We start from the raw sequence: 24,478 nt of genomic DNA, 5'->3' as shown, positions 1-24,478 counted from the left end.
AAAATTGATGTGTGCTAACCGGAAAAATGATCTAGGAGCACCTCTGCTAAACGGAATGCATTAGTGTGCTCCTAAATTTCAGCACTTCGGAGCACATATGCTCCTTGGAAAAAATGTTAGTGTAGAGCTCTGGGAACTACTGTAACCACTATCATCTTAAATTCCCACTAGATGGCATTGCTTTATCGTGAACTTGGGTACGTTAAGGCTTACATAGCCGAGTTCACTATAGTCATTTAGTAAGTTTAGTAAGGTAAACCTCAATAAACGACATTATTCGGCATCTATATTTGATAAACGTGTCTCTAATGTCTATGTAAACAATTTTACGATAAGATGTTAGTAGGGTATCATCCTATAATAGCGACATCTATGAAAGCCCATTAACAACACCCCCACTATAGACCGCAGGGAGTTTCTAAACGTACCACAGAAGTCACTAGTAGGCATATTTTATTTCCTTCTCTTTTGATGCACATGCACTTAATATACCTGAACACAAGAACGTCAGTTCATTTTAAGGAACTGAAACGTCCAGCCTCTCTAGTGTTCTCACTGGATGGATTTCATGCCACTCATGTGCGTCTCCGTGGATCTGAAAGACACCGTTTTATCGATTGGTCAGTTTAGGTTCGCTGGTTCCTCGTTAGCTTTCCCAGTTCCACCACTTGGGGGATGACCCAAACTCACTTCGGCTGCGTTCAGTCCAATTCCCTCGTTAGCATCTTCCCTCAGACCAACCTCAGTTCTCGTTTGTTAGTTGCCTTTACGAACTCGCGAAGAGTACAGTATTAATGTTTCGGTTACTGCTAGCGAACATTAGCTAGCCATCAAGTAGGCTAGGTAATATTTGCGCTACAGTTTGGAAAGGTGACTAACTAGCTAGCGCTCACTGGCTAGCTATCCAACAACGTAAGCGAAGGAAGCGTTAAGACGAAGAAGGCGTTTTGATCAATTTTTGTGTTTTAATCTAAAAAGATGAAGGTTACCGTGGATTTTGAAGAATGTCTTAAGGATTCGCCCCGATTCCGGTAGGATATTCCTTTGTGTATTTATATGCCTAATCAAAACTGTTGATTGCTTTTTATGTTTAATGCAGCTAGCCTAGCTATGTATGGACACACTTTCCTATCCCTACATAACGTCGGTGTTGAACTAACGTTAGCTAGTTTGCTGCGAGTTTGCTGTGGACAAAAGCGGAATTGAGGTTGGCTGATTATGTGAGCCAACTTGCTGTCAATATGTGTTGTGTCTAGTTTAGCAGACGTTATAAAAAAAATAAATCAGTTCTCTGTCTGTGACCATTTGATAGGTGATACTGTGTTTAATTTGCTCATAGCTAGCAACATAGCTAGCTAATTATAGAAAACGCTCGCCCTGCTTGGTACAGTGTAGCTGCCTCGAATCCTATCTTTGCTACATAGTGGATACTTTGCAAACTTGTGTCATCTCTACGGTTGGAAATGAATGAAGAGAGGATAAGTCATCTTGCAAGCTGGCAACCGAGCTACATTTCCAATGCAACGTCAAGTTGTCCCCCAGCCGCTGGCTAACTTCAGACCTTGCTAAGCGGCTTTTCCCAACTTTGTGGGAAAACGGCTATTCGCTAATGTTGGCTAGCTGGTTAATCAACACTGGTGGGATAGCTAGCTAGATATTTGTGAATAACTGTGTAGTCAAAGTTGGCGAACTCATGGAGACCTCTGCACAAGTCTGTTTTCATTTGGGAAGGCGAGATATTTTTAAAATCCGATTAGTTCAGTGAGAGAGCAAATATGGCAGCATATCAACTTCCCAGAATATTCTGCAGGGTTGAAGGTTTCTTACAGTCCTGGAGAATGGTTTCATATAAACCCGTCATATTTTTAAGTCAGTATTGTGTTGCTCGGGTTCTGGCGACAGTCGTGAAGATGGCTAGGTTTACGCACATCAACATTTTTTGGCTCTGTCAGACATTTGTGCCCAGCTGATCTGTAGAACACTAACGGTAAACGACACATGTCGTTGTAAGTTCCTTTTATTCTACATTTCACCACAATAAGCAAAAATAAGTTTGTCTCTGGTTTGACTGTATTATATATGTGTAGGCTGTCCTGTGCTGGTCTCCACAGTTCTGTTCGCTGTGTTTCTTCAGTCTTCAAGAGAAGGAAGTGTTTTTTTCCTCCTGAAAGTACAGACCCAACCAGCAGGCTTTCTTTGCTCTTAGAAGTAAACAGAACAACATCCTCTCAAAATAGGGAACAGATGTCCGAAAGCTAAAGACAGGACTCGTGGAAATAGGTTTTTTTTTCTGTGATCATTTCCTTAAGAATAGAGGACAATGGAGGGTGACCCAAGCACGCACTTTTCTAGAGAGAACGAGGACGCCACATTCTAAATGTGTTCAAACCGTCATGGATAACCACTGAAAGAGGTTTCATAGTTGAGTGAGCACAGTTGCTAAATAGTTTGAATTCTGAAGCGACATTTTTTTTTACATTTTTAGGCAATAATACAGCGTGCCCGTGGTGATGTTTAAAGGCAAAGGCTCGTGCTAAAGTGAATGTTATTCATTATTTTTTTTGTACGTGAAGAATCTTTTGGCCTGACAGCCAGCTCACTTGCGGGCACTGAACCCACAGAGTCGTTGGTCAGACGTTGGTCTGTCTCCGTTTCCCGGTTTCATTTGTGTAGAATCAGCTGACCTCTGTTACGCACAGGATGCACAGGGGGCTCAGTGGTTTATGCAGCGACACCCCGCCCCCCCCCCCCCCCGTGCACCCTGTTTAATTTGGCACGGTGTGGAGGGAAAATAGAGAGATAACGGTGGACAAACAGAGGGCCCCCGCTCAGACATGCACTGTATAAAATCTGTTTCCATTTGTGCTTAAGCTGTTGGACTTCCTGCTAGCTGCACTCATATACTGCTCCCAACTGCAGACTGGGGAGAGTGCAGATGGGTGGAGTTATATACTCTCCATTTCCCTCTTCTTCAGTTCTTGTGCCCTTTGTTACCGTAAAGTAGGCCTGTCTCTGTCTTACACTGCTCCTGCAAAGGCTGGAAAACAGGCAGCAGAAGCATCAACCTCTGAGTCGATTGCTGTGAACGTCTGTCAAGTTTTAAAGCATTTTTGAGGCCAGTAGTTTAGTGAGGGGGGGGGGAGAGACTGAAAGGCCCCAGAGGTACTCCATGTGGTAGTGCAGCGCTCGGACATGGTACCAGCGCAGATTCTGTATGCCCACCAGATACTCAACTCCATATTCTTCACATCATAATATTAGTCTCCCTACCATTGAAATGGAAACATTCCAAGTTGATGTACCACCTGGATATTCTTTTAGGGGCCTAGGCTTGTACAGTACTTTGGTGAAGGATGGTCTGTTCTGTAATATTGCACCGAAACCTCCTGAAGTTATGAACCAGTGTGGATGGAAGGATTGTAGGAGCTATGAGTATCTGGTGCATCTATAGAATCTGTAGTACTGGGTCTTCTTGTTCTGTGGTGCAAAACACTGCAGCCCATCACTGTGCCTTACTGCACTGGAAGACCAAGGGGCCTTCATTCACGCAGCCTGCCTGAATCACCTGATTAGCAGCTTTGTGTGCTTTACCTGGAAAGCCCCACTGAGCTGATGTCATCATCCATTGATGACAGCTGTCGTCACTCATCTATTGTTACTCCACCCATGAGCCCATTGGTCCATTGTTACTCAGACCACAAGCCCATTGGTCGGCTTTCACTGCTCACTTCGGCAGGAAACCCACGTCACGTTGGCACTCTTGCTCTTCTCCAGACAATGGCAGGATGACCGCCACAGCTCGCTTGCTGACCTGTGAACGTCCCCCCACCCCCCCCCCCCCCGAAAAATCCCAAACAGTGTGAATCGTGCGTCATTTCTGCTCTAATTTCTGATGTCCCGATGGGAGAGAGGATCAGCGTGATCAGATCACCAAACCACGTTTTCCCTCCGTGCACAGAGGACGGAGATAGCAAAAGGGGAGGGGGGGGGGCAATATAGGGGACAGGTTGAGGGGGCAGTTTGACAGCATCTCTCACCTCTCCATGAAACATCTCTCTTTTCCTTAAGCATCTCTCTTTTCCTGAAACATCTCTCTTTTCCTTAAACATCTCTCCCGTGCAGCAGGCAGGCGTGACATACCCAGGTTTGATGCTGGCTCCATCTTTTACTGTCCGCACATTCGGCCCTGTGTTTTTGGTTGTTGTGAGGGTGGGGTCGGAGCACCGGGGTAAGAGTGAGGGTGGGGTCGGGGCATCGGGGTAAGAGTGAGGGTGGGGTCGGAGCATCGGGGTAAGAGTGAGGGTGGGGTCGGAGCATCGGGGTAAGAGTGAGGGTGGGGTCGGAGCACCAGGGTAAGAGTGAGGGTGGGGTCGGGCATCGGGGTAAGAGTGAGGGTGGGGTCAGAGCATCGGGTAAGAGTGAGGGTGGGGTCGGAGCACGGGGGTAAGAGTGAGGGTGGGTCGGAGCACTGGGTAAGAGTGAGGGTGGGTCGGAGCATCGGGGTAAAGGTGAGGGTGGGGTCGGAGCATCGGGGTAAGAGTGAGGGTGGGGTCGGAGCATTGGGGTAAGAGTAAGGGTGGGGTCGGAGCATCGGGGTAAGAGTAAGGGTGGGGTCGGAGCACCAGGGTGAGTCTGGTGACTCACCTCATGCTTTCTTGCGCTTTTCAAGTGTGTGTGTGTGGGTGGGGGGTGGGGTAATTATAGCATGAGGGAGAAGTGAGAGCAGAAGTCAGGCTCCCTGCATTGCGTCAGGTTTTGGGCTTCCTGCACAGGGACATAATGGGAAGAGAGGGCCCCATATCCTGGACAGTGTGGGCCCCCACTGTCACCCTTACAGCTCCAGCCCTGCTTTAATAGAACTGATCTGAGAATGGAGGCCCTGTTGCAGTCTGCCCTTCTCTCTCGTACTTTCTGTGACTCTGTGAGCTAACTAACCTGCTCTTCTCTGTCCCTCTGTGACCCCACTGAGTGCTAGCTAACCTGCTGTTCACTCTTTCTCTCTCTCTCTCTTGCTCTCTCTCTCTCTGTGACCCCACTGTGAGGTAGCTAACCTGCTGCTCTCTCTCTCTCTCTCTCTCTCTCTCTCTCTCTCTGTGACCCCACTGTGAGGTAGCTAACCTGCTGCTCTCTCTCTCTCTCTCTCTGACCCCGCTGAGAGCTAGCTAACCTGCTGTTCTCTCTTTCTCTCTCTCTTTCTTTCTCTTTCTCTCTCTCTCGCTCTCTCTCTCTGTGACCCCACTGTGAGGTAGCTAACCTGCTGCTCTCTCTCTCTCTCTCTCTCTCTCTCTGTGACCCCACTGTGAGGTAGCTAGTGGATTTAACTGCCCTCCAAAAGTCTGGGCCTCACGTTCCTCCGGTTTCTCTTTTCTGCTCTGGGTTAATGATTGCTGCACTCCCCCAGTTTAAAAGCCCAGCCGCTCAGTGAATGGGGCCTTTGAATACTGTAATATACGTCACATGCCTGTGCACCTGGCACCAGATAGGGCTGTAATCTTGTGAGGACCCGATCCTTCATTTTCTCTCTGGGGGGGGGGGTTTAGTTCTCTCTGGGAGTTTTTTCAGGGGGGCAGGACTGTGTTTCTGCGTTTTTTTCAGTTTGGCTCTGCCTGCTGCTGATGTCTGAGAGAAGCACAGTCTGCTAATTCTTCTGGATTAAATAGAGAATTTCCAGAAGCAGGATCACTTACTCAGTGCTTCAGGCACACGCACACACAGACACACACACACACACGCACATGCACACATATACCGTTAGAGCTATTTTCTTATTAATATACTTTTTATGCTTTTAGAGAAGTAGCACATTTCGGTTACTTGTTTTGTGCTGGGTCACTGAAAATGGGGAAATAGTGGTTGACCAGCTGAAAGTCCTCAAATTTATTTTTGTGATGTCTGTGTGATCCCTGGCTCATTGGCTAGAGAAATTTTCCTCTTCAGTCCTTTACCCACCCCCCCCCCCCCCACCCCTCCATATAATTACTATTTCACAGACGCTGCAAGCCAAATAAATTGCACAGGGTGCTGCTAACATGGTCTGAAACCCCCGCTGGAGCTGGAAACATGCTGAGCTACGGTCAGATCCGGGCCGTAGCGGGCATAGATGCCGCTAGGCTAAGTATAGTGGGGTATGACTGCAGTGTGGGTCTTACCCTCCATATTCTGTGCTGGCCAGCGGGTTGAGCGCTGAAACGTGCTAACGGAGTGAGCGCTCATTAGGCTCCACTGCAGCCTGGAACGCCATTGAAAGCGGCTAACGAGCTGCCGGCTGATTGGTCGCGGACCGACCCGCCGTCTTTATCAGTGTTTTGGCTGGTCTGTGGACACGGGCTTCCCCTCTGGGTCGAAAGGAAACCTGTGCTTATTGATTATAAGTGGTGCTCTGCAGCAGCTGACCACTCTCATCTCTAATGTGTCTATATTGAATTCATCGCTGATGGACAGTTTTTAGCCTTACATGTGCAAGCATTAGCCTTTTAGCACATGCTAAACCTATAGGGCTTATACAGGCTTTATTATTTATCTGCAAGCTGTTCATACCGAAGCAGAGTGCTGTAGGTGTGTGGTGCAAGGGTGCGATGGTAATGCCCCACCTGGGAATCGAACCTGCAGCCCCTGCAGCCCTTCTTAAAATGACGATGCAGAACCGCGGCTGGGGGGGAAGGCCGCTGGGGCTCTTTAGGCGGGGGTGGAGGTGACGAGGCCGGGCATTCCTGGAGGATTGTGGGTGCAGGTCGGGCATTGCTTGGCGGTGGGCCCACTCCAGGCCATGCCGCATGAAGCTCCGACTGAAAAAAAAAGAAAACGGAGCATGGCTCAGATGTGCACTTAATGTGAAACCATCTGTCAAATTAGCCGCTGATAACGAGCGTGACAAGAGCGATAATCAGCCTGGGACTCCCTTAAATCCCCAGACTCAAGCGTTTAGTAGCGTTAGTGACGGGGGTGGGCGGGCACTGTGTGACTCTGTGAGCTGAGGACTGACTGCTGTGCTCATTGAGGTGACTGACAGGCCACTGGCTCCGCCTTTGAGTGGAGGAAACTGAGGAGGCCCTTTTTATTTGGTTCTGCCATATACAGAAATGTGCCCCTAATAATGTAGGCCATATGTCAGCCTGTAGGCCCAGTACATTCTTTGGCTTTTGGGTGTGTTGGATTGGGTGTTGGGTACTGGGTGTAGTGGACTGGGTGTTGGGTATTGGGTGTTGTATGTTGAATATTGATCATAATGGATTGGCTGTTGGGTATTAGGTGTTGTGTATTGAGTATTTTGTGTAATGGATTGGGTGTTGTGTGTTGAGTATTGGGTGTAATGGATCGGGTGTTGAGTATGGGTTGTACTGGATTGGGTGTTGAGTATTGGGTGTAATGGATTGGGTGTTGTGTGTTGAGTATTGGGTGTAATGGATCGGGTGTTGAGTGTTGGTTGTACTGGATTGGGTGTTGAGTATTGGGTGTAATGGATCGGGTGTTGAGTATGGGTTGTACTGGATTGGGTGTATTGGATTGCACAGTCCCTGCTGTAGAGTTATGAAAGCAGATGTTTCCTGTTTCCAGTCTTGGCCTCTGTTGTAATCCAGGATCTTACAATGGAAAGCCCACAAAAACAAAACAAAGAGCATTCTCCAGCTCAGCTACAAGCTGGCAAGTCTCACACTTATGGGTCTCACTGCGCTGACGTATATACAGAATTTCCCTAAAAAATCCCCAAAAATTACGGGACAAGGGACAACATAACAAATTCTTGCTCTAAGTGTAGCATTCCTAAGAGTTGTTTGTACATCTAAAGAGGTGTGTGGGCCAGCCTGAATTCAAACTTGGAATTTAATGGCAAAAGAAAGAAAGATGGAAAGAATAACAATGAAAGTTTGACCCCAGCTGCACTATCAGGGGTTCTCCTCTTTGCCAATTGCAGCGGTGGGTGGGGTTTGGCAATACACTTGTGCTAACAGGGCTAAAGCACCGAGGCTAATGCACAGCTAGCATTAGCACTTAGAGCACTTGGGCAAACAAGGCTACAACACAGAGGCTAACGTTGTGCCAGCTGCTAGGCTGGTAAAGCACTTGTGCTAACAATGCTACAAGCACAGAGGCTAATGCAGCGCCAGCTGCTAGGCTGGTAAGACATGAGTAGCCTGAGCGATGTCCAGCCAGCTGGCCTTGTCTGTGCGTGGGTTTGCCTGGAACCTGTCCTTCTGTCCTCTGCACAAACCTTCACGCTTAATCACCACCTGGAGATCGTCAGCATTCATCTCGAAACGTCCAGCCACCGAAATCGTCTTTATTTTTGGGAATTTGCAGAAGGCGTATGAAGTGAAAGTGGTGCAGGATGAGTCAGTATTTCCACCTGCATAGCTCTGCTCAGTCAAACTCACGGTCAGCACTGAGACTCTGCTGAAACGGTGTGTGTAGGAGCTGCCGGTTAGAACCACTCTTTGGTTTATCAGTGGGATCTAGGCGAGCCTCCAGGTGAGCAGTGTCAGGTGACGTCCTGTCACACGGAACAACGCATCGCTGTCCCAGACCGGTGTCCCGGCAGATGGACGCGGGGGGGGGGGGGGGGGGGGGGGGCTTGTGAGCACTGTCCTGTGTGGGCGGTGTGTCCTTCCTGTATTCAGAGCTGCTGCTCTGCTTTGTGGATGAAGTGCTGGTGCTCTGCCCCAGTGTTCTGCACACAGTGATGTGAGTGGGCCCTGTGTTCTGCTCACAGTGATGTGAGTGGGCCCTGTGTTTTGCTCACAGTGATGTGAGTGGGCCCTGTGTTCTGCTCACAGTGATGTGAGTGGGCTGTTCTGCTCACAGTGATGTGAGTGGGCTGTTCTGCTCACAGTGAGTGAGTGGGCTGTTCTGCTCACAGTGTGGGTGGCCTTCCTGTATTACTTGCTCTGCGAGTGATGTGCTGCCCGTGGGCCTGTGTTCTGCTCACAGTGATGTGAGTGGGCCCTGTGTTCTGCTCACAGTGGTGTGAGTGGGCTGTTCTGCTCACAGTGATGTGAGTGGGCCCTGTGTTCTGCTCACAGTGATGTGAGTAGGCTGTTCTACTCACAGTGATGTGAGTGGGCCTGTTCTGCTCACAGTGATGTGAGTGGGCTGTTCTGCTCACAGTGATGTGAGTGGGCTGTTCTGCTCACAGTGATGTGAGTGGGCCCTGTGTTCTGCTCACAGTGATGTGAGTGGGCCCTGTGTTCTGCTCACAGTGATGTGAGTGGGCCCTGTGTTCTGCTCACAGTGATGTGAGTGGGCTGTTCTGCTCACAGTGATGTGAGTGGGCCCTGTGTTCTGCTCACAGTGATGTGAGTGGGCCCTGTGTTCTGCTCACAGTGATGTGAGTGGGCTGTTTCTGCTCACAGTGATGTGAGTGGGCCCTGTGTTTTGCTCACAGTGATGTGAGTGGGCTGTTCTCTCACAGTGATGTGAGTGGCCTGTTTCTGCTCACAGTGATGTGATGGGCTGTTCTGCTCACAGTGATGTGAGTGGGCTGTTCTGCTCACAGTGATGTGAGTGGGCCCTGTGTTCTGCTCACAGTGATGTGAGTGGGCCCTGTGTTCTGCTCACAGTGATGTGAGTGGGCTGTTCTGCTCACAGTGATGTGAGTGGGCCCTGTGTTCTGCTCACAGTGATGTGAGTGGGCCCTGTGTTCTGCTCACAGTGATGTGAGTGGGCTGTTCTGCTCACAGTGATGTGAGTGGGCTTTTTGCCCCTGAGTGTAGCAGACTTGATTTAGGGAGCAGCTCCTCCTAATTTGCTGGGCACGGGCAGCTTGGCAGAGCAGTGGGTAAAGGGGGGGTTGCTGGGGGTTGCTGGCGGGGGGTGGATGGCTCTGTGTGGGCCCCTGTCAGCTGGGGGGTGCTGATGCAGCCCGCCTGTCTGCACTGCTGTAACGGACTGCTGGGAGCACACTCCTCCTCCGCCCTCTGACACTGTAATTCATTTTTTATTTAGCCTTTATTTTACCGGTCAGGCCTCTTAAGGCAGGAGTCTTATTTACAGCAGAGCCCTGGCAGGAGTAAAAAGAGCTCTCGAGTAGGCATGAGGAGGGAGGGGGAGGGGGGTAAAAAAAAAGGGATACAGTTAAAGAGATAAAGCAAAGTAAAATAAGGCCAAATGAACTAGAGCAGAAAATAGACGGACAAAAGACGAGCGATAGACAGATAACAAGCACCAGACTGGCAGCATATAAACTACAAAACGCAACAGCAAAAGCCCAAAACGAACGGCTGCATGGCACGATGAGCAGCAGCAGACGTTTGGCGTTTGCAGGACAGAACGGAGAAAACTGTGAATTAGAACAGCAGCGCGTTTCGGAGACGGAATGGAACGGTCCGGATCATGGACCCGTAGAGCCGGCCCTTCTGAGCAGGTCGATGCTTCCTGTGCAGTTTTACAGAGCCTGAATACATTACATTACATTACAGGCAAGCACGCTCTATCCAGACGACGTACAATGTGCATTTTAGTGATTTTGCAGACTGTCAAAACTTTATTATTTGTGAAGCTTCTTGGAATTTTTTTCGGTGTCAGCATCGGGGTCACAGACTTTAGGCTGTACGTAGTGATACGCATCAACAAATGTTTTCTAAGACAAAAATATTATTTTTAAAATGCATTTAATACCCAATTCCTAACGCTTAATTTGAATTAGCCCTTCGAATGAACAGAAAATAAGAGAAATAACTTCATAGGGTTAGTTATGTGAATTACATCACCAGCCAAAATGACTTGATTATGCAGCTGAGCTCTCTTTGCTCTTTTCTGTTTGTTGTGAATGCTGGAGACCTCATTCACACGCTAAGCCCCTCCCCCTGCACTCAGAGCCTCAGTAGTGTGTCTAAAACATGGCTGCCTTGTTCTCAGGCTATTGTTTAGCTCCGCTCTTGAGTTTGTAAAGAACAGTTGGCATTATCCAGCCTGGCAGCAGCTCACTGCGGCATTGTGGGTAATCAGTAAAGGGGAGTGTCGCAATCTCTGCTGTCCAGGCAGTGTTTGGAGGAAACATACTCCCCCCCCCCCCCTTGCCCCCATTCCTGGGTCACTGTATCACTGTATTCAGTTATCAGAGCCTACAGAGGAACTGTTTTCTATTCTTTTGTAATTGGTTCCGAGACGCTGGTTTTGCCTGGTGGACCCCGCGCGGCGAATCCCCTGCCCCGCCCCCATGCGTCAGCCCCCCCCCCGGCACTTTGATATGGAAGCATAAACACAGGAAGCGGGGTGATTGACAGGCCGGCGCTGGGCTGGGCGGGGTTTCCTGGGCTGAGCTGAGCTGAGTGACAGGTCAGTAATGACCGCCCTCCTGCTCCCGCCTCTCTTTCCTGACGAGGAGAGGCAGGCCGAGCATGCAGAGAGCGAGGGAACTACTTCCCCCTCCTCCCCAGAGCTCCTGGTGTTCAGTCTGACCAAAGCCCACAGAGAGAGAGAGCGAGAGCTACAATACCTCACAGAGTCTCTGATTAGATTTCCACACACTGTGAAGGGGGTTCTTGTTGTTTTTTATACATGCTGTCCTTTCCCATGGCGCCTTGCTGTGGTCACATGATACTCCCTTGCTGTACGGTCGCCCGGTTTGCTTGGGTTGATTGGTGTACCCCAGCATTGCTTGGACGGGCTTGTTTTTGGGTGAACGCGGGTCTCTATCATCACAGTCCTGTCGGAGGCGAACTTTGGTCTGAGGCCCATGGTGCACTGCCTGCTGACTTCAGACTCTTTCACTGCTGATGTACTCAGCCCTGTAGAGGTTAGGCCAGTTGGCCACTAGTTACAGGAGTTACTTTTTACCTAACATAATTGTTGGAGGTTGATAGCGTAGCCATACTTTTACCTGAAATAGGCTAATGTCTTGATTTTGATTGCATAGCCGTGTGAAGGTTTGATGTTGTGCTGTGACGTTGTGGGGCTGTGGTGTTGGTGGGCGGGGCTGTGGTGTTAGTGGGCGGGGCTGTGGTGTTGGTGGGTGGGGCTGTGGTGTTGGTGGGCGGGGCTGTGGTGTTGGTGAGCTCACTCACATGCTGGTCTGCTGAGATGTTTCCTGTAGCAAAGGGTGGGGGTTTGGAATGTAGGGACTCAGTGGATCTGCAGCACTGCGATGAGCTAATCTCACAACATCCTCCAGTGACCTCACTAATGAGTGTGAACCCCTCTCTAAAATCCCCCAGCAGTGCATGTGCTCATTTCCTAGTGGGGGGGGAACTCCATCATCGGGCTATTTCAAGACGTTCGCTGAAATACAGGCCTGTGACCTTCTCCACATGGGGGTTTCTGTCCGTTTGAGCCTCTTCATGGTGTTGATTGACAGGGTTCCTACCTTAGAATATCTACTAACTGGGATGCATTAGTGTGCTCCTAAATTTTTCAACGTAGGAGCACATCATGTGCTCCTTGGAAAAATTGTTAAACCCATCCCTTCCCTGTCTCCCATTCACTGCCTCTTCAGTCACCTGGCTGGTCATCCAGATGGCCGTTTCATTTAAAACCTCGCAGAGTTTGTGTGTGAGTGACCGTTAGCTGAAGCAGAGAGACATGTTTGAAATTTGTTAAGCGAAATAAAGATTCTGTGATGAGTCACACGGCTTTTTCAAGCCCTCATCAGATTAACTTCGGGAAAAGCCTCCAGGCCCGTCCTACTTTTACACATTTTTTTCCTCTCGTTCTGTAGTTTTATCATTGTTATTTTTAGAGTGTCCGTTCCTGGCAGAAGTATGTAAATATTAACAGCTGACGTACTCTGCCAGTAGCCTCCCAAAGCTGTGTTTGAGATGACCTCAGACTTCAAAGCGAAATGTGAGTTTGTTTACATGAAGAGCTTACATTGTTTGAAGGCACTTTTTAAAATGCTTGATTCACAAAAAATATGAGAGAGCGTATGTGAGTGTGTGTGTGTTTGAGAGAGTATGTGTGTGTGTTTGTGTGTGAGAGTGTGTGTGTGTTTGAGAGAGTATGTGTGTGTGTTTGTGTGTGAGAGTGTGTGTGTGTTTGAGAGAGTATGTGTGTGTGTTTGTGTGTGAGAGTGTGTGTGTGTTTGAGAGAGTGTGTGTGTGTGTTTGTGTGTGAGAGTGTGTGTGTTTGAGAGAGTGTGTGTGTGTTTGAGAGAGTATGTGTGTGTTTGTGTGTGAGAGTGTGTGTGTTTGAGAGAGTATGTGTGTGTTTGAGTGTGTGTGTGTGTGTTTGAGAGAGTATGTGTGTGTGTGTTTGTGTGTGTGTGTTTGAGAGAGTATGTGTGTGTGTGTGTGTGTGTGTTTGAGGGAGTATGTGTGTGTTTGTGTGTGTGTGTTTGAGAGAGTATGTGTGTGTGTGTTTGTGTGTGAGAGAGTGTGTGTGTTTGAGAGAGTATGTGTGTGTGTGTGTGTGTTTGAGAGAGTATGTGTGTGTTTGTGTGTGTGTGTTTGAGAGAGTATGTGTGTGTGTGTTTGTGTGTGAGAGTGTGTGTGCATATGTGCGTACCTGTCTGGAAGTCGGAGCCTGGTCTGCTCTCTAACTGACATGTCTGTCTGTCTGTCTCTCTGTCTGTCTGTCTGTGCAGGGCTACCATAGAGGAAGTGGAGGCTGATGTGTGTGAATTGGAATCCAAGCTGGACAAGGTGAGTTCACACACACACACACACACACACACACACGCATACTCTGTTGGAAACGCAGATTGGAAAGCTCAGCCTGAGGGGTCAAAGTTCAGTTTTGCTTCAGGATAACGAGCTGGAACATGGCCTCTGGCTTGTGCCGCATTCCGATTGGCTCCTGCCGGAACTGCGGCTCACTGTCGAGAGGTCTCTTCCTGCTTCCTGTTCCTGGGTGACTCATCGCTGTCAGGCGCATCACTTCCTGTTGGGGTTGTAGGAATGGCCGCTCAGAGTACACTGAGGATCAGCAGAGATTACCCGGCAACTCGGCAACTCTAAACACAACGGCGCCTTTATTGCACCAATAAAGAGTCCGGAGAAACAGGGTCTGTGCTAAGGCTGAGTAAATATACCACAGACACAAACACTGACCGGCATTCAGGTTAAATGCGTTTCAATTTCAGCCTTTTAGGGTCTTGCCTGGCCAGAGTTATTAAATTCCCTGTTTAATAAAGCAAGAGCAATGAAGAGGTATTGGCTGGTAACGTGGACACACACAGAACCACACAAATCCTGAACCAACCCTCATTCATACAGCTCGGTTTAATGTATAATTCATAACGGGGGGGGAGTGTAGCACAGTGGGTAAGGAACTGGGCTTGTACCCGAAAGGTCGCAGGTTCGATTCCCGGGTAAGGACACTGCCGTTGTACCCTTGAGCAAGGTACTTAACCTGCATTGCTTCAGTATATATCCAGCTGTATAAATGGATACAATGTAAAATGCTATGTAAAAGTTGTGTAAGTCGCTCTGGATAAGAGCGTCTGCTAAATGCCTGTAATGTAATGTAATGTAATTCAATTTGACCTTGAACTATATCATGGGTTAGTGGGAGGAGCTTGAGCTGGGGGCGCAGCGGGGTCAGGGGTCAGTGGGAGGAGTTGAGGTTGGAGAGGCGGAGCTGATTATGTGGGAGGGGCTTAGACGAGAGAGTGAAATCCCCGTAGTGTTCTCTCACATTTGTACTTGTCCCAACACAAGCTGGTGCATAACCCAGGAGCCGTGGTCTACAGCAGCACCTTTATCCCTGTTCTCCTTCTCTCCCTCCTCCAGCTGGTAGAGTTTCATCCTTCTCTCCCTTTATCCCTCTATTACCCTGGTTAGTAAAGGTCTGTTGCCCTCTCCCTCTCCCTCCATGCCTCCAGATGGTGATGTTCTCTCTCTCTCTCTCTCTCTCTTCCATCCTTGTAGCTGGTGAAGCTGTGCATTGGAATGATTGACGCGGGGAAAGCGTATAACACAGCCAATAAGCAGTTTGTGGGCGGGATCCGGGAGCTGGCCCAGCAGTCTGCCAGTGATGAGGTCATCGAGGTAAACAGGCAGTATGCCACACGCGCGCACACACACACACACACACACACACACGCTCACACGCGCTCACACAGCACACACAGGCTGTATCCCTATCACGTGGACTTCCTCTCTCCTGGGCCTGGTTCATAGTTAGAAAGAATGCGACGGTAGAGGAATTTTCCCAGAAAGCACCGCTGTGATGTTAAATATCCACCTAACACAGGGGAATGGAAATATCCATTACACGAGCAGCGCTGAAAGCCCCAAACTCTACGTGTTACTTCTGGGTGATTTCCCTTAATGCAAGCCACAGATGCTAAAAGTTCATGTGTAATGAATAGCTTCCTGGTTTTTATTTAGCCATAATTACCGCTTGTTTCGCTGAGAGAGGCCTCGTGTTTTATGTATTTATAGCAGAAGTGACTTTTTCCACTTCGGTTCTGATGGCACAGCAAAGTGTGGTTTTAAGCAGCATATCATTTATCCACTATGCTGCTTTTATCTATCGTTTAATTTATCAAAATGTAAATGGTAAATGGACTGCATTTATATAGCGCTTTTATCCAAAGCGCTTCACAATTGATGCCTCTCATTCGCCAGAGCAGTTAGGAGTTAGGGGTTAGGTGTCTTGCTCAAGGACACTTCGACAAGCCCAGGGCGGGGTTTGAACCGGCAACCCTCCGACTGCCAGACAATCGGTCTTACCTCCTGAGCTATGTCGCCCCTATATGTATCATATTGAAAGGACCAAGCATACACTGAGGCTGATTAATGGCTGGTCTTTATAAGAAGCACCACTGAGGCTAATGACAGTTGCCATTGGTTTTACAGATATCTGTCCCTGTGGCTGATAGATGCTGAGTGTCTGTGCCCGTAAACCACACTCCGTAGCTGATAAATACTGTGGGTTTCTGTGGTATCGGGCAGCCCGGGGGTGCAGTGGGTGGCACTGTCGCCTCTCCGTGTCCGCGTTGGTTTCCTCCAGGTACTCCGGTTTCCTCCCACAGTCCAGAGGCACGCAGGCAGGCCGATGGGAGACTCTAAATTGCCCATGGGTGTGAGTGTGTGAGTGAATGGTGTGTGTGCCCTGCGATGGATTGGCGGCCTGTCCAGGGTGTGTTCCTGCCTCTCACCCAGTGCATGCTGGGATAGACTCCAGCACCCCCTGCGTCCTTGAACAGGATAAGCAGGTATAGATAATGGATGGATGGGTGGATTACATTTCATTACATTTATTAGGCAGACGCTTTTATCCAAATCGGCGTACAATAAGTGCGTACTGAAGGTCATTGGATACAACTACAGAACACAGGTCCGATAAGGCACAATACTCATCATGCAGCAGTTATCCATAGCCATGAACACAGTAAGTCCAGTTCACACAGTAAGCAGAGGCTGGGACAGAAAGACTTTTTAACTGCAGTAAGTTCTGTTTCACGGGCCCCCCACAGAGGGAGGAGGCTCAGTTTTATTTAAGGGTTTATTTAATCACTGTTTTTCCCTCCTGCTCTTCCCTCCGCAGACCAGTCTGACCAAGTTTGCCGAAAGCCTGCAGGAGATGATCAACTACCACACGGTGAGCGAGCCGCGCGGCGCCGCGCTGTCCTGGCGAGCGTCCGCGGCGGGAATCGCGGTCTGAGCATGCTCTCGCCGTCACCATCGCCGTGATGCGTTTGGCGGGATTGACTCAAGGCCGCTGTGTCATCCTGATCTTGCGATTGGCTGTTTCTGAGACCTCGGCCTTCGCAAAAACCCAAACAGCATCCGCCCGCCGCCTGGTCTTCAGGAAGTTCATCTGGGCTCGTTTGGTCTGGTCTGCTCAGCGCTGTTCGACGCCACAGGCGTGAGAAGCTCCGCCCACTCTGAAAAGCCTTAAATAGCTAAAGCTAACTGTTATAAAAGAATCACAAACGCAGAAGGCCATTATCAGACTAGGGTTTGAGGACACAGAGCCGGTTCCACACTGTTTGTCCTCTCTTCAGTAATGAGGTTAAAGTTCACCAGACTTCAAAATGGCTGCTTCCTGGGGTTGGCTGGGGAGCGGCGGAAAGGGCGCTGCTGCTGGCCTGTGTGTCGGCTCACTGCTAGCTGGGAAAGCACTGGGCTTACAGCCTTAAGCTGTGACTCACCGTCAGGCTGCTCTGCGGTACAGTGCTCAGTGCGTGTGATCTGTGGTGAGGTGCTCATTGGCTGCGGTGGAGCACATGATCTTTAGTCACACGGCAGATGCTGCTGTTTTTGGGGCCATGGAAACTGCTAACTCTGCGTCGCCTCTGCTCCTTTGGTTCTGCTCTTAAATGCTGCCTCTGGAAGGCTGTTCCTTTTTTTTATGAGCATAAAGTCATAGCCAGAAATGCCTGCTATGATTCACTGATCATAAAAGTCCCAAAAAAAGGCTGACCAGCGTTTTTCAGTGACCTTTTGGAAATTCTGACAGTCTTTGTTAATATGCTGTATATTGCTTAAATAGGCTGTGGTTTTCTATGCGTTAGACCCACAATGCATCCCATTTTTCTGTAGGTCTTAGTTGTTATTCGTGAGAGTTATAGTAGCTGATTGATTCTGCTGTTTCTGTGCATGTGCTTCACCACACACGTTGTTCTTTCGTAGATCCTGTTTGACCAAGCCCAGAGGTCGATCAAGTCCCAACTCCAAACGTTTGTGAAAGAGTGAGTATTTCTGAACTAGCCCCCGAAAACTCTGTAAAAATGTTTCAGATGAAGACTCGCCTCAAAGTGCTTCCCCCTCGCTGGCCCTATTTCATCCTCCTTCTTCTCTTAATTTGTTTGGAACAACGAGCCCCACTGTCCCACCCCTGAGCGAAGGCCAGCTGCCTGACCCCTCACCCCTGACCCCTGAACCAGAAAGAGGGGCTCCGGCACGTTCCCTGTGGGATCTGGCTCTGTGTGTGTGTGTGTGTGTGTGTGTGTGTGAGTGTGAGTGTGAGTGTGAGTGTGAGTGTGAGTGTGAGTGTGAGTGTGAGTGTGAGTGTGAGTGTGGGTGTGTGTGGTGTGTGTGTGTGTGTCTGTGTGTGCGCGCGTGTGTGGTGTGTGTGTGCGCGTGCGTCTGTGTTTGTGTGTGTGGTGTGTGTGTGTGTGTGCGCGTGTGTGTGTGTATATGTGTGTGTGTGTGTCTGTGTGTGTGTGTGTGCGTGTGCATTTGTGTGTGTGTGTGTGTGTTTGAGAGAGCATGTGCAGTGATGTGAGCTGCACTCGTCTGTTTTCTGTAGAGAACAGGAAGACGCTTTTGCTCTTTCCTGCGTCGCCCCTCCCCCCCCCCCTCCCACCCCCCAGGCTGCGGCTAACGGGTCGAGCCGTGCCCGCCGGGTCCTCATGGCGGCGGTTCTGTCCGCCGCGCGGCCTCAGTCGCCCGCTAACGCGCCGCTGTGTTGCAGGGACCTGCGGAAGTTCAAGGAGGCGAAGAAGCAGTTTGACCGGGTGAGCGAGGAGAAGGAGGCGGCGCTGGCCAAGAACGCTCAGGCGCCGCGCAACAAGCCACACGAGGTGGAGGAGGCCACCAACATCCTGACCGCCACGCGCAAGTGCTTCCGCCACATCGTCCTGGACTACGTGCTGCAGGTCAGCGAGCCCCGCCCCGACACGCCCAGCCTGGCCCCGCCCTCCTCTCTGCCAGGCCCCGCCCTGACACGCCCAGCCTGGCCCCGCCCTCCTCTCTGCCTGGCCCCGCCCCGACACTCCCAGCCTGGCCCCCCTCTCTGCCAGGCCCCGCCCCGACACGCCCGGCCTGGCCCTCCTCTCTGCCTGGCCCCACCCTCTGCTCAGCCTGGCCCCGCCCTCCTCTCTGCCTGGCCCGCCCTCTGCTCAAACCAGGGCCCAGCCCCCTCCTCCTGCCCACCCTTTTAATACTCAGCCCCACCACATTTCTCCCCTCCTCCTTCCCCCCTTACCCCTGCCCCTCACTGCTAATCCCCACCTTCCTCCTCATCTAACCTCGGCCCCGCCCTCCTCACCATCTAACCACTTCATACAGTTCCCATGGAAACCAGTGAGCTGTCCGTGTGGGAGGAGCAGAATATAGCTGGAAACCACAGGCTCACACTGCGCGAGTTTTCCCAGCCAATCACGCGGCCGTCTAAAAACTGCACAGACTTCTGTCGCAAGAGACTGGGTGCAGGTCTCATTCTGGCTACAGCGGTCGGCGTTTCTGAACGGGCCGGGGGGGGCGGGGGCTGAGGCAGACTGAAGGAGTTAAATCCATAATGTGAAAGCGCCTAAAAGCCTTAGCTGAGGATTTGTGTTGAGTAATAATGTGGGAGGAAGATGGAGACACTGACTGTTTCTAATTCACCCCCGATGACCTCATAGCGTTTCACTGGAAAAGCTTCATCCAGCCCCGCCCTGCACAGCGCTCAGAACCACACTGGGGGGGGGGCACTTACAGTCCTGGGGGTTTTAGTTTCCACCCCTCAATTAGCTAATTAGCTCTGTGCGCAAATGGTGTTTTAACTACGGTTCAAGCCTCAGTGGAATGTTTCATACAGTCTTCAGTCCTGTCTTAATCTGTGATTCAATGCTTATGAGGAATTTACCTAAAATGATGAAGAAATCAATTACTGGACTAATTAAATAATTAAGTGCTGAAGTTGGCTTTCCATACCCACCCCTGGTGTGTCACCTAAATAAGACTGTTAGCATTAAGATAAACAGAACTGACGCTTTTCGACATTCGAGTGGTTGACTGTAGTCGCGCGGTGTGTTGTGACAGCCTGTCTGCGTTTGAGAAGCAGTGTGGTCATTGGCTGAAATTGCGTAATGCGCTTTGCTCTGACGGTGGTTTATCTCCACGCGGTGTTCGTTTCTCTGAGTAACGGTCTGCAGAAGTGTTCTGTGCACGTTTGTGCTCCTGTGAGACTGTTCTCTGAGCTGTCACTCATGAAAAGCAGTCTCTGGACTGCTCATAAACCCTGGATATACTGTGATGTTCATAACGGTTGCTGATTGCGCTGTTTAAATATGTTTTTCATCCTGTGTTACGCGTAGGTGATATTGATGAACTGAAACCGTGTAAACACTATAGTGAAGTAGAACAAATATTTAAGTCTATCGGTAAGAGCTGTGTGTTTCTGCCACCTGGTGGTAAGAGTGGGGAGCTACCCATTATGATTAGCATACAGTAATGTCAGTATGTGTTAAGGGGTTTGGACATTTATTACTACATACACAAACACAGTTGTTTAACTCAAGGTGTGCTTGTTAATTTCATGGTGGCCCTCAAGGGAAACCACAGAGAAAATGGTGTAGTGTGTGATGTCATAATGAAAAACGATGCGCTGTGGTGTGTGATGTCATAATGAAAAGGATGTGGTATGTTGTGTGATGTCATAATAAAAAGCCTCACGGGCTGAAATGTTTGCTCTCTCCCCTCAGATCAACGTGCTGCAGTGCAAGAGAAGATCTGAGATCCTTAAATCGGTAAATGCTTCCGAGTGTTTGCGGCTAAAACTCCAGATCAGATGCGCCCCTCACAGTCTGCTCCCAGTGGAACGTTTGAAAGCGTGTCAGCATGTCTCTGCCCTGTGTGTTCACCTGCAGCACTTCCCCTCACCTGAGCGTACCCCGAACCCAAACCCTAACCCCCTGTGTCCTCTCTCTGCCCTGTGTGTTCACCTGCAGCACTGCCGCTCACCTGAGCGTACCCCGAACCCTAACCCCCTGTGTCCCTGTTTCAGATGCTGTCCTTCATGTATGCCCACCTGACCTTCTTCCACCAGGGCTACGACCTGTTCAGCGAGCTGCAGCCCCTCATGAAGCAGCTCGGAGGACAGGTGAGCAACACACCTTTACCTGTCTGTGTGTTTAAACAAATAAATACAATACACTGTACAGGTGAGACACACACCTTTACCTGTCTGTCCGTTTAAACAAATAAATACAATACACTGTACAGGTGAGTCACACACCTTTACCTGTCTGTCCATTTAAACAAATAAATACAATACAATACACTGTACAGTGGGGTCGCACACCTGGAGAGACCTTTACCTGTCTGTCCGTTTAAACAAATAAATAAATACAATACACTGTACAGTGGGGTCACACACCTGGAGAGACCTTTACCTGTCTGTCCGTTTAAACAAATAAATAAATACAATACACTGTACAGGTGAGTCACACACCTTTACCTGTCTGCCCGTTTATTTAAACAAATAAATAGTTTTGGATATGAGCTGAATGTGTAAATATTTAGAATTACTGTTGAGGCACTCGGTTAAGTACCAGAACATTATAGGTTCCAATCCCAGGAGGAACTCAGACTACCTCTACACTGTCAGTGGATACATTGTTAGATGTGTGCTGGGGTTTGGGCCCTGGATAAGGTCATTTCCCTTGCAAATAAATGATAAGACTGAGCCTAATAAGGTTTGTTTTGAAAGCGTGTCATGCAGGAGTCTGCCTGTCTTATAAACCGTGATTTATGGGCGTTTTTATAGAAACATTCTTGGATGCGAGGTTTGAACTTTGGTGTAATTGTGAAAAACGGTTCCAGAGAAAATCTGTTTAGGATAAAAATGCAATTTTATGAAGGCAGTTTGCCAGAAAGCCTGGTTTGAGTTTAAGGCAGATGAAACAGGTGGAACATCAGCGGTCCGTCATTTCCCCAGTTCTGTGCCGTTCTTCTGAACTTTAACCCTTATTCGGACATTTTTTACTACTGATGCAGAACCCTAAAAGTGATGGCAAAAAAAATAAAAAAAGGCGGGGCTTTGGCATGGCCGGGCCGTTCTGGCCGCGGCAGGAAGGGGATTTCCTGGGAAGAGCCGCTGCCCTTTGTTTCCATAGCGATTCCCACGCGCTCAGAGCAGGTTTATCAGCAGGGCGGCGCCCGTCCTCCGCGAGAAACCGCGAATCCCCGCCCCCTTCAGAGTGCTTGGTGAGCCCCGCCCCATTTGGAGCGCTGGGTGAGCCCCGCCCCCTTTGGAGCGCTCGGTGAGCTCCGCCCCCTTCGGAGTGCTCGGTGAGCCCCGCCCCCTGTGGGAATACGCGGGTGGCCTGGGGTTTTGGCGAGGCTAACGCAGCTGGCGCTAACGCAGCTCGCGTGTCAGAGCTCCTGTGAGGGGTTGGGAGAGCCTTGGGTCCTGGAACAGATGTGTTGTGCTCCTGGTGTGGAGAGGGCAGTCTCGGGTAGGAAGAGGAAGTGGGAGGCGGGCGTGGGCGTGGGCAGGGGCGGGGGTGGGGGCGGGGGCGGGGGCAGGGAGGGTGAGGCAGCCGGGAGTTACCAGGCTGCTCAGCTCTGGTGCAGTCACAGCTGGGACGGACAGGCAGACAGAGGGAGAGGGAGCGAGAGAGAGAGAGAGAGACAGAGGGAGAGGATAGAGACTGTAGCATCCCGGGTCTGTGGAGGACAGCGGGACCCTGAGCTGCTCTGCTGGGACTGAGAGACAGAATCCCCCTTGACCCTTGACCCCTGACCCCCGACCTCTCTCACCATGAAGCTAAAGAAAGTAGACCATCTCTGCCGGGAGGTATGGAAGAGCTGCTTACAGGTCAGTGTCAATCTCTCCCCCTCTGTCTCTGATTGGACAGGGGAACAGGGTCTCCATCTGCCCTTCTCTCTGATTGGACAGGGTCTCCATCTCTGAGAACAGAATATAGCCGCGTTTCCACCAAAATTACCCGGAACTTTCAGTCCCAGGAACTACGTTACCAGGAACTAAAAGGTTCCTTCAGCCAATGGTTGTCTGCGTTTCCACCGGGGTCTAAAGTACCGCGAAGATTAGGCAAATTATCCCACTGACGTTGTCGTCGGTCCATCTGTCATATGATTTCTTCTGTAACCCCATACTACCACCGAAGTAGCCTACATTATTTTCTAATAACCGGGACAGCCCGGAGGGGTTTATTCCACTTATATACAACGGGTTACCAACAATGACTATATATGGTTACTTTTGTATTTATTGATTTTCATATATCCTCTCAAACACATTCATTAACAGCAGAAACCATGCACACGTTGTAAACAATTTGCTGTTTTATTACTTTCTCGTCGTCAATTCCATATAGGCTAATCGCAAAATGACAAGAATAGAACGAAAACTCGGACTTTCGTGAAAATGTAAATTAGTAGTGGTACAGCCACCGTTTGCTTTCCTTCGAAGTTAGGCTACTGCTAGCCGAGCAGCGAAGTGTGCCCTCCAGATGCGAAGCATGCACCATAAATGAGTCCATAGTCTTCCTGGTCTTTTCGTGGAATTGAAAAATGGCAGTAAAATTGAGTAAAATTACGGCAGTCTGAAAAAGCTAAAGGGAAGATTACTAGAATTAACCTGTTATTTTACCCGGATAAAAAGTGCAGAAGGTGATTTCCAGTTTGCTTGTACTGTATCACCAATGTTAATTATGCAGAACTACCGCATACCTCACATAACTGTATCAAACGTTTTGAGTCAATCACAACGGGCTAACAAAGAAAATCCGGAAGAAAATATTCAGCAACCGAATTAATCCGTTTGAATGTTTTGGTAGCCTACGTAATATGCTGTCCCAGCACGAAAGCTTAGCATTTTATAAAACGAATACTAAAGCAAGAAAAGAACAGAAGAGCACACGTTATAATTCCAAGACGTTGACAGGCTATAACCAAAAGTAGGCTACTGCGCCGCATAACATACAAGTTTGATTTGTTATTATGAAAATAAATTGGTTTGCCGCTGCATATTTTCAAACATGGCGGGTAATGGCGGAAAATAAATACAACACAAACGCTACGAGTACTCGACCAATCAGAAATGTTCAGCGCTGCAAGCTCCACCCAAAAGGTTCCTGTACTTTAGGAAAGTACTACCCCCCGAGCAGGAACGTTTTGGGGGGTAAAACAAAGCCCCCAGAACTAAATTTAGACCCTAGTTCCTGCGGTGGAAACGCACTGAGTTCCTCAAAAGGTTCCTAGTTCCGGGGTATAGTTCCTGCGGTGGAAACGCGGCTTATGATCTGTGGTGCCTGTGACAGAGACTGCAGAGCCTCAGACTGGGCTTGTAGGTTGCAGGTTTGATTCCCTGGTGGGGCACTGCCATTGTACCTTGAGTAGGGGTCACGTACCTGTTCTGCTTCAGTAAATATCCGGGTGTGCAAACGGACTGTATGAATGGAATGTGATCCATTTAAGTCACTCTAGATTAGCGTCTGCTAAATGCTGAAAATGAGAAGTGTGGTGTTGAGCCTGACTGTTCTGTAGCTGAGTTATCTGAAGCACCGTCACACTTAACAGACCGAGTGCTCGCTCGTCATGAGGAAGTAGCAGTACTTTGTGTTTTTAGAAGCTGCACAATTAAATATGAAATAAGTTATGAAGAATAATCAAAACTAATTTTTAAATGGCTGTCCCTCGGTACGAATGGTTGGTTGTCGCTCCACAAATAAATGACGCTGTCTATTTGCTCCCTGAAAGATCTACCTGTGGAGAATTGCCATGTTTTTCACGTGTTGGTGCTTCCTTCAGGTGATGAGTGGATTTTTCTTATGATGTCGGTTTTATTTCTCGTTCTGTCGGAATGGGGAAGTTGCTTGCGCTGCAAATACTTTCCTGATGTGAAAATGACGAGCAGGGCTGTGTGTCAT

General features: G+C 49.3%; 2 protein-coding genes across 3 annotated transcripts in view; one reads left to right on the top strand and one right to left on the bottom strand.

Annotated features, from left to right (window-relative positions):
• Nucleotides 1–614: 614 nt before the first annotated feature.
• LOC135252199 (arf-GAP with coiled-coil, ANK repeat and PH domain-containing protein 2-like) overlaps nt 615–24,478 on the top strand; it is a 49,179-nt gene continuing 25,315 nt past the window's right edge. Inside the window, exons 1-8 of one of the 2 annotated variants that reach the window (XM_064330016.1) lie at nt 615–1,031; nt 13,514–13,571; nt 14,799–14,918; nt 16,423–16,476; nt 17,511–17,569; nt 18,295–18,478; nt 20,288–20,332; nt 20,590–20,685. In XM_064330016.1, the coding sequence (XP_064186086.1) occupies nt 979–1,031; nt 13,514–13,571; nt 14,799–14,918; nt 16,423–16,476; nt 17,511–17,569; nt 18,295–18,478; nt 20,288–20,332; nt 20,590–20,685 (669 nt within the window). In that variant the 5' untranslated portion in view covers nt 615–978. The remainder of the gene's footprint in view (nt 1,032–13,513; nt 13,572–14,798; nt 14,919–16,422; nt 16,477–17,510; nt 17,570–18,294; nt 18,479–20,287; nt 20,333–20,589; nt 20,686–24,478) is intronic. The other variant, XM_064330018.1, reaches the window with a different exon arrangement.
• psmd1 (proteasome 26S subunit, non-ATPase 1) overlaps nt 23,792–24,478 on the bottom strand; it is a 96,016-nt gene continuing 95,329 nt past the window's right edge. Inside the window, exon 22 of the mRNA XM_064330015.1 lies at nt 23,792–23,839. Within this exon, the coding sequence (XP_064186085.1) occupies nt 23,807–23,839 (33 nt within the window). The 3' untranslated portion in view covers nt 23,792–23,806. The remainder of the gene's footprint in view (nt 23,840–24,478) is intronic.

This window comes from Anguilla rostrata, chromosome 4 (genome assembly GCF_018555375.3).
Source record: "Anguilla rostrata isolate EN2019 chromosome 4, ASM1855537v3, whole genome shotgun sequence".
NCBI lineage: Eukaryota > Metazoa > Chordata > Actinopteri > Anguilliformes > Anguillidae > Anguilla > Anguilla rostrata.
Note: the sequence above shows the minus strand (reverse complement) of the source record. Positions and strands in the feature narration are given on the sequence as shown.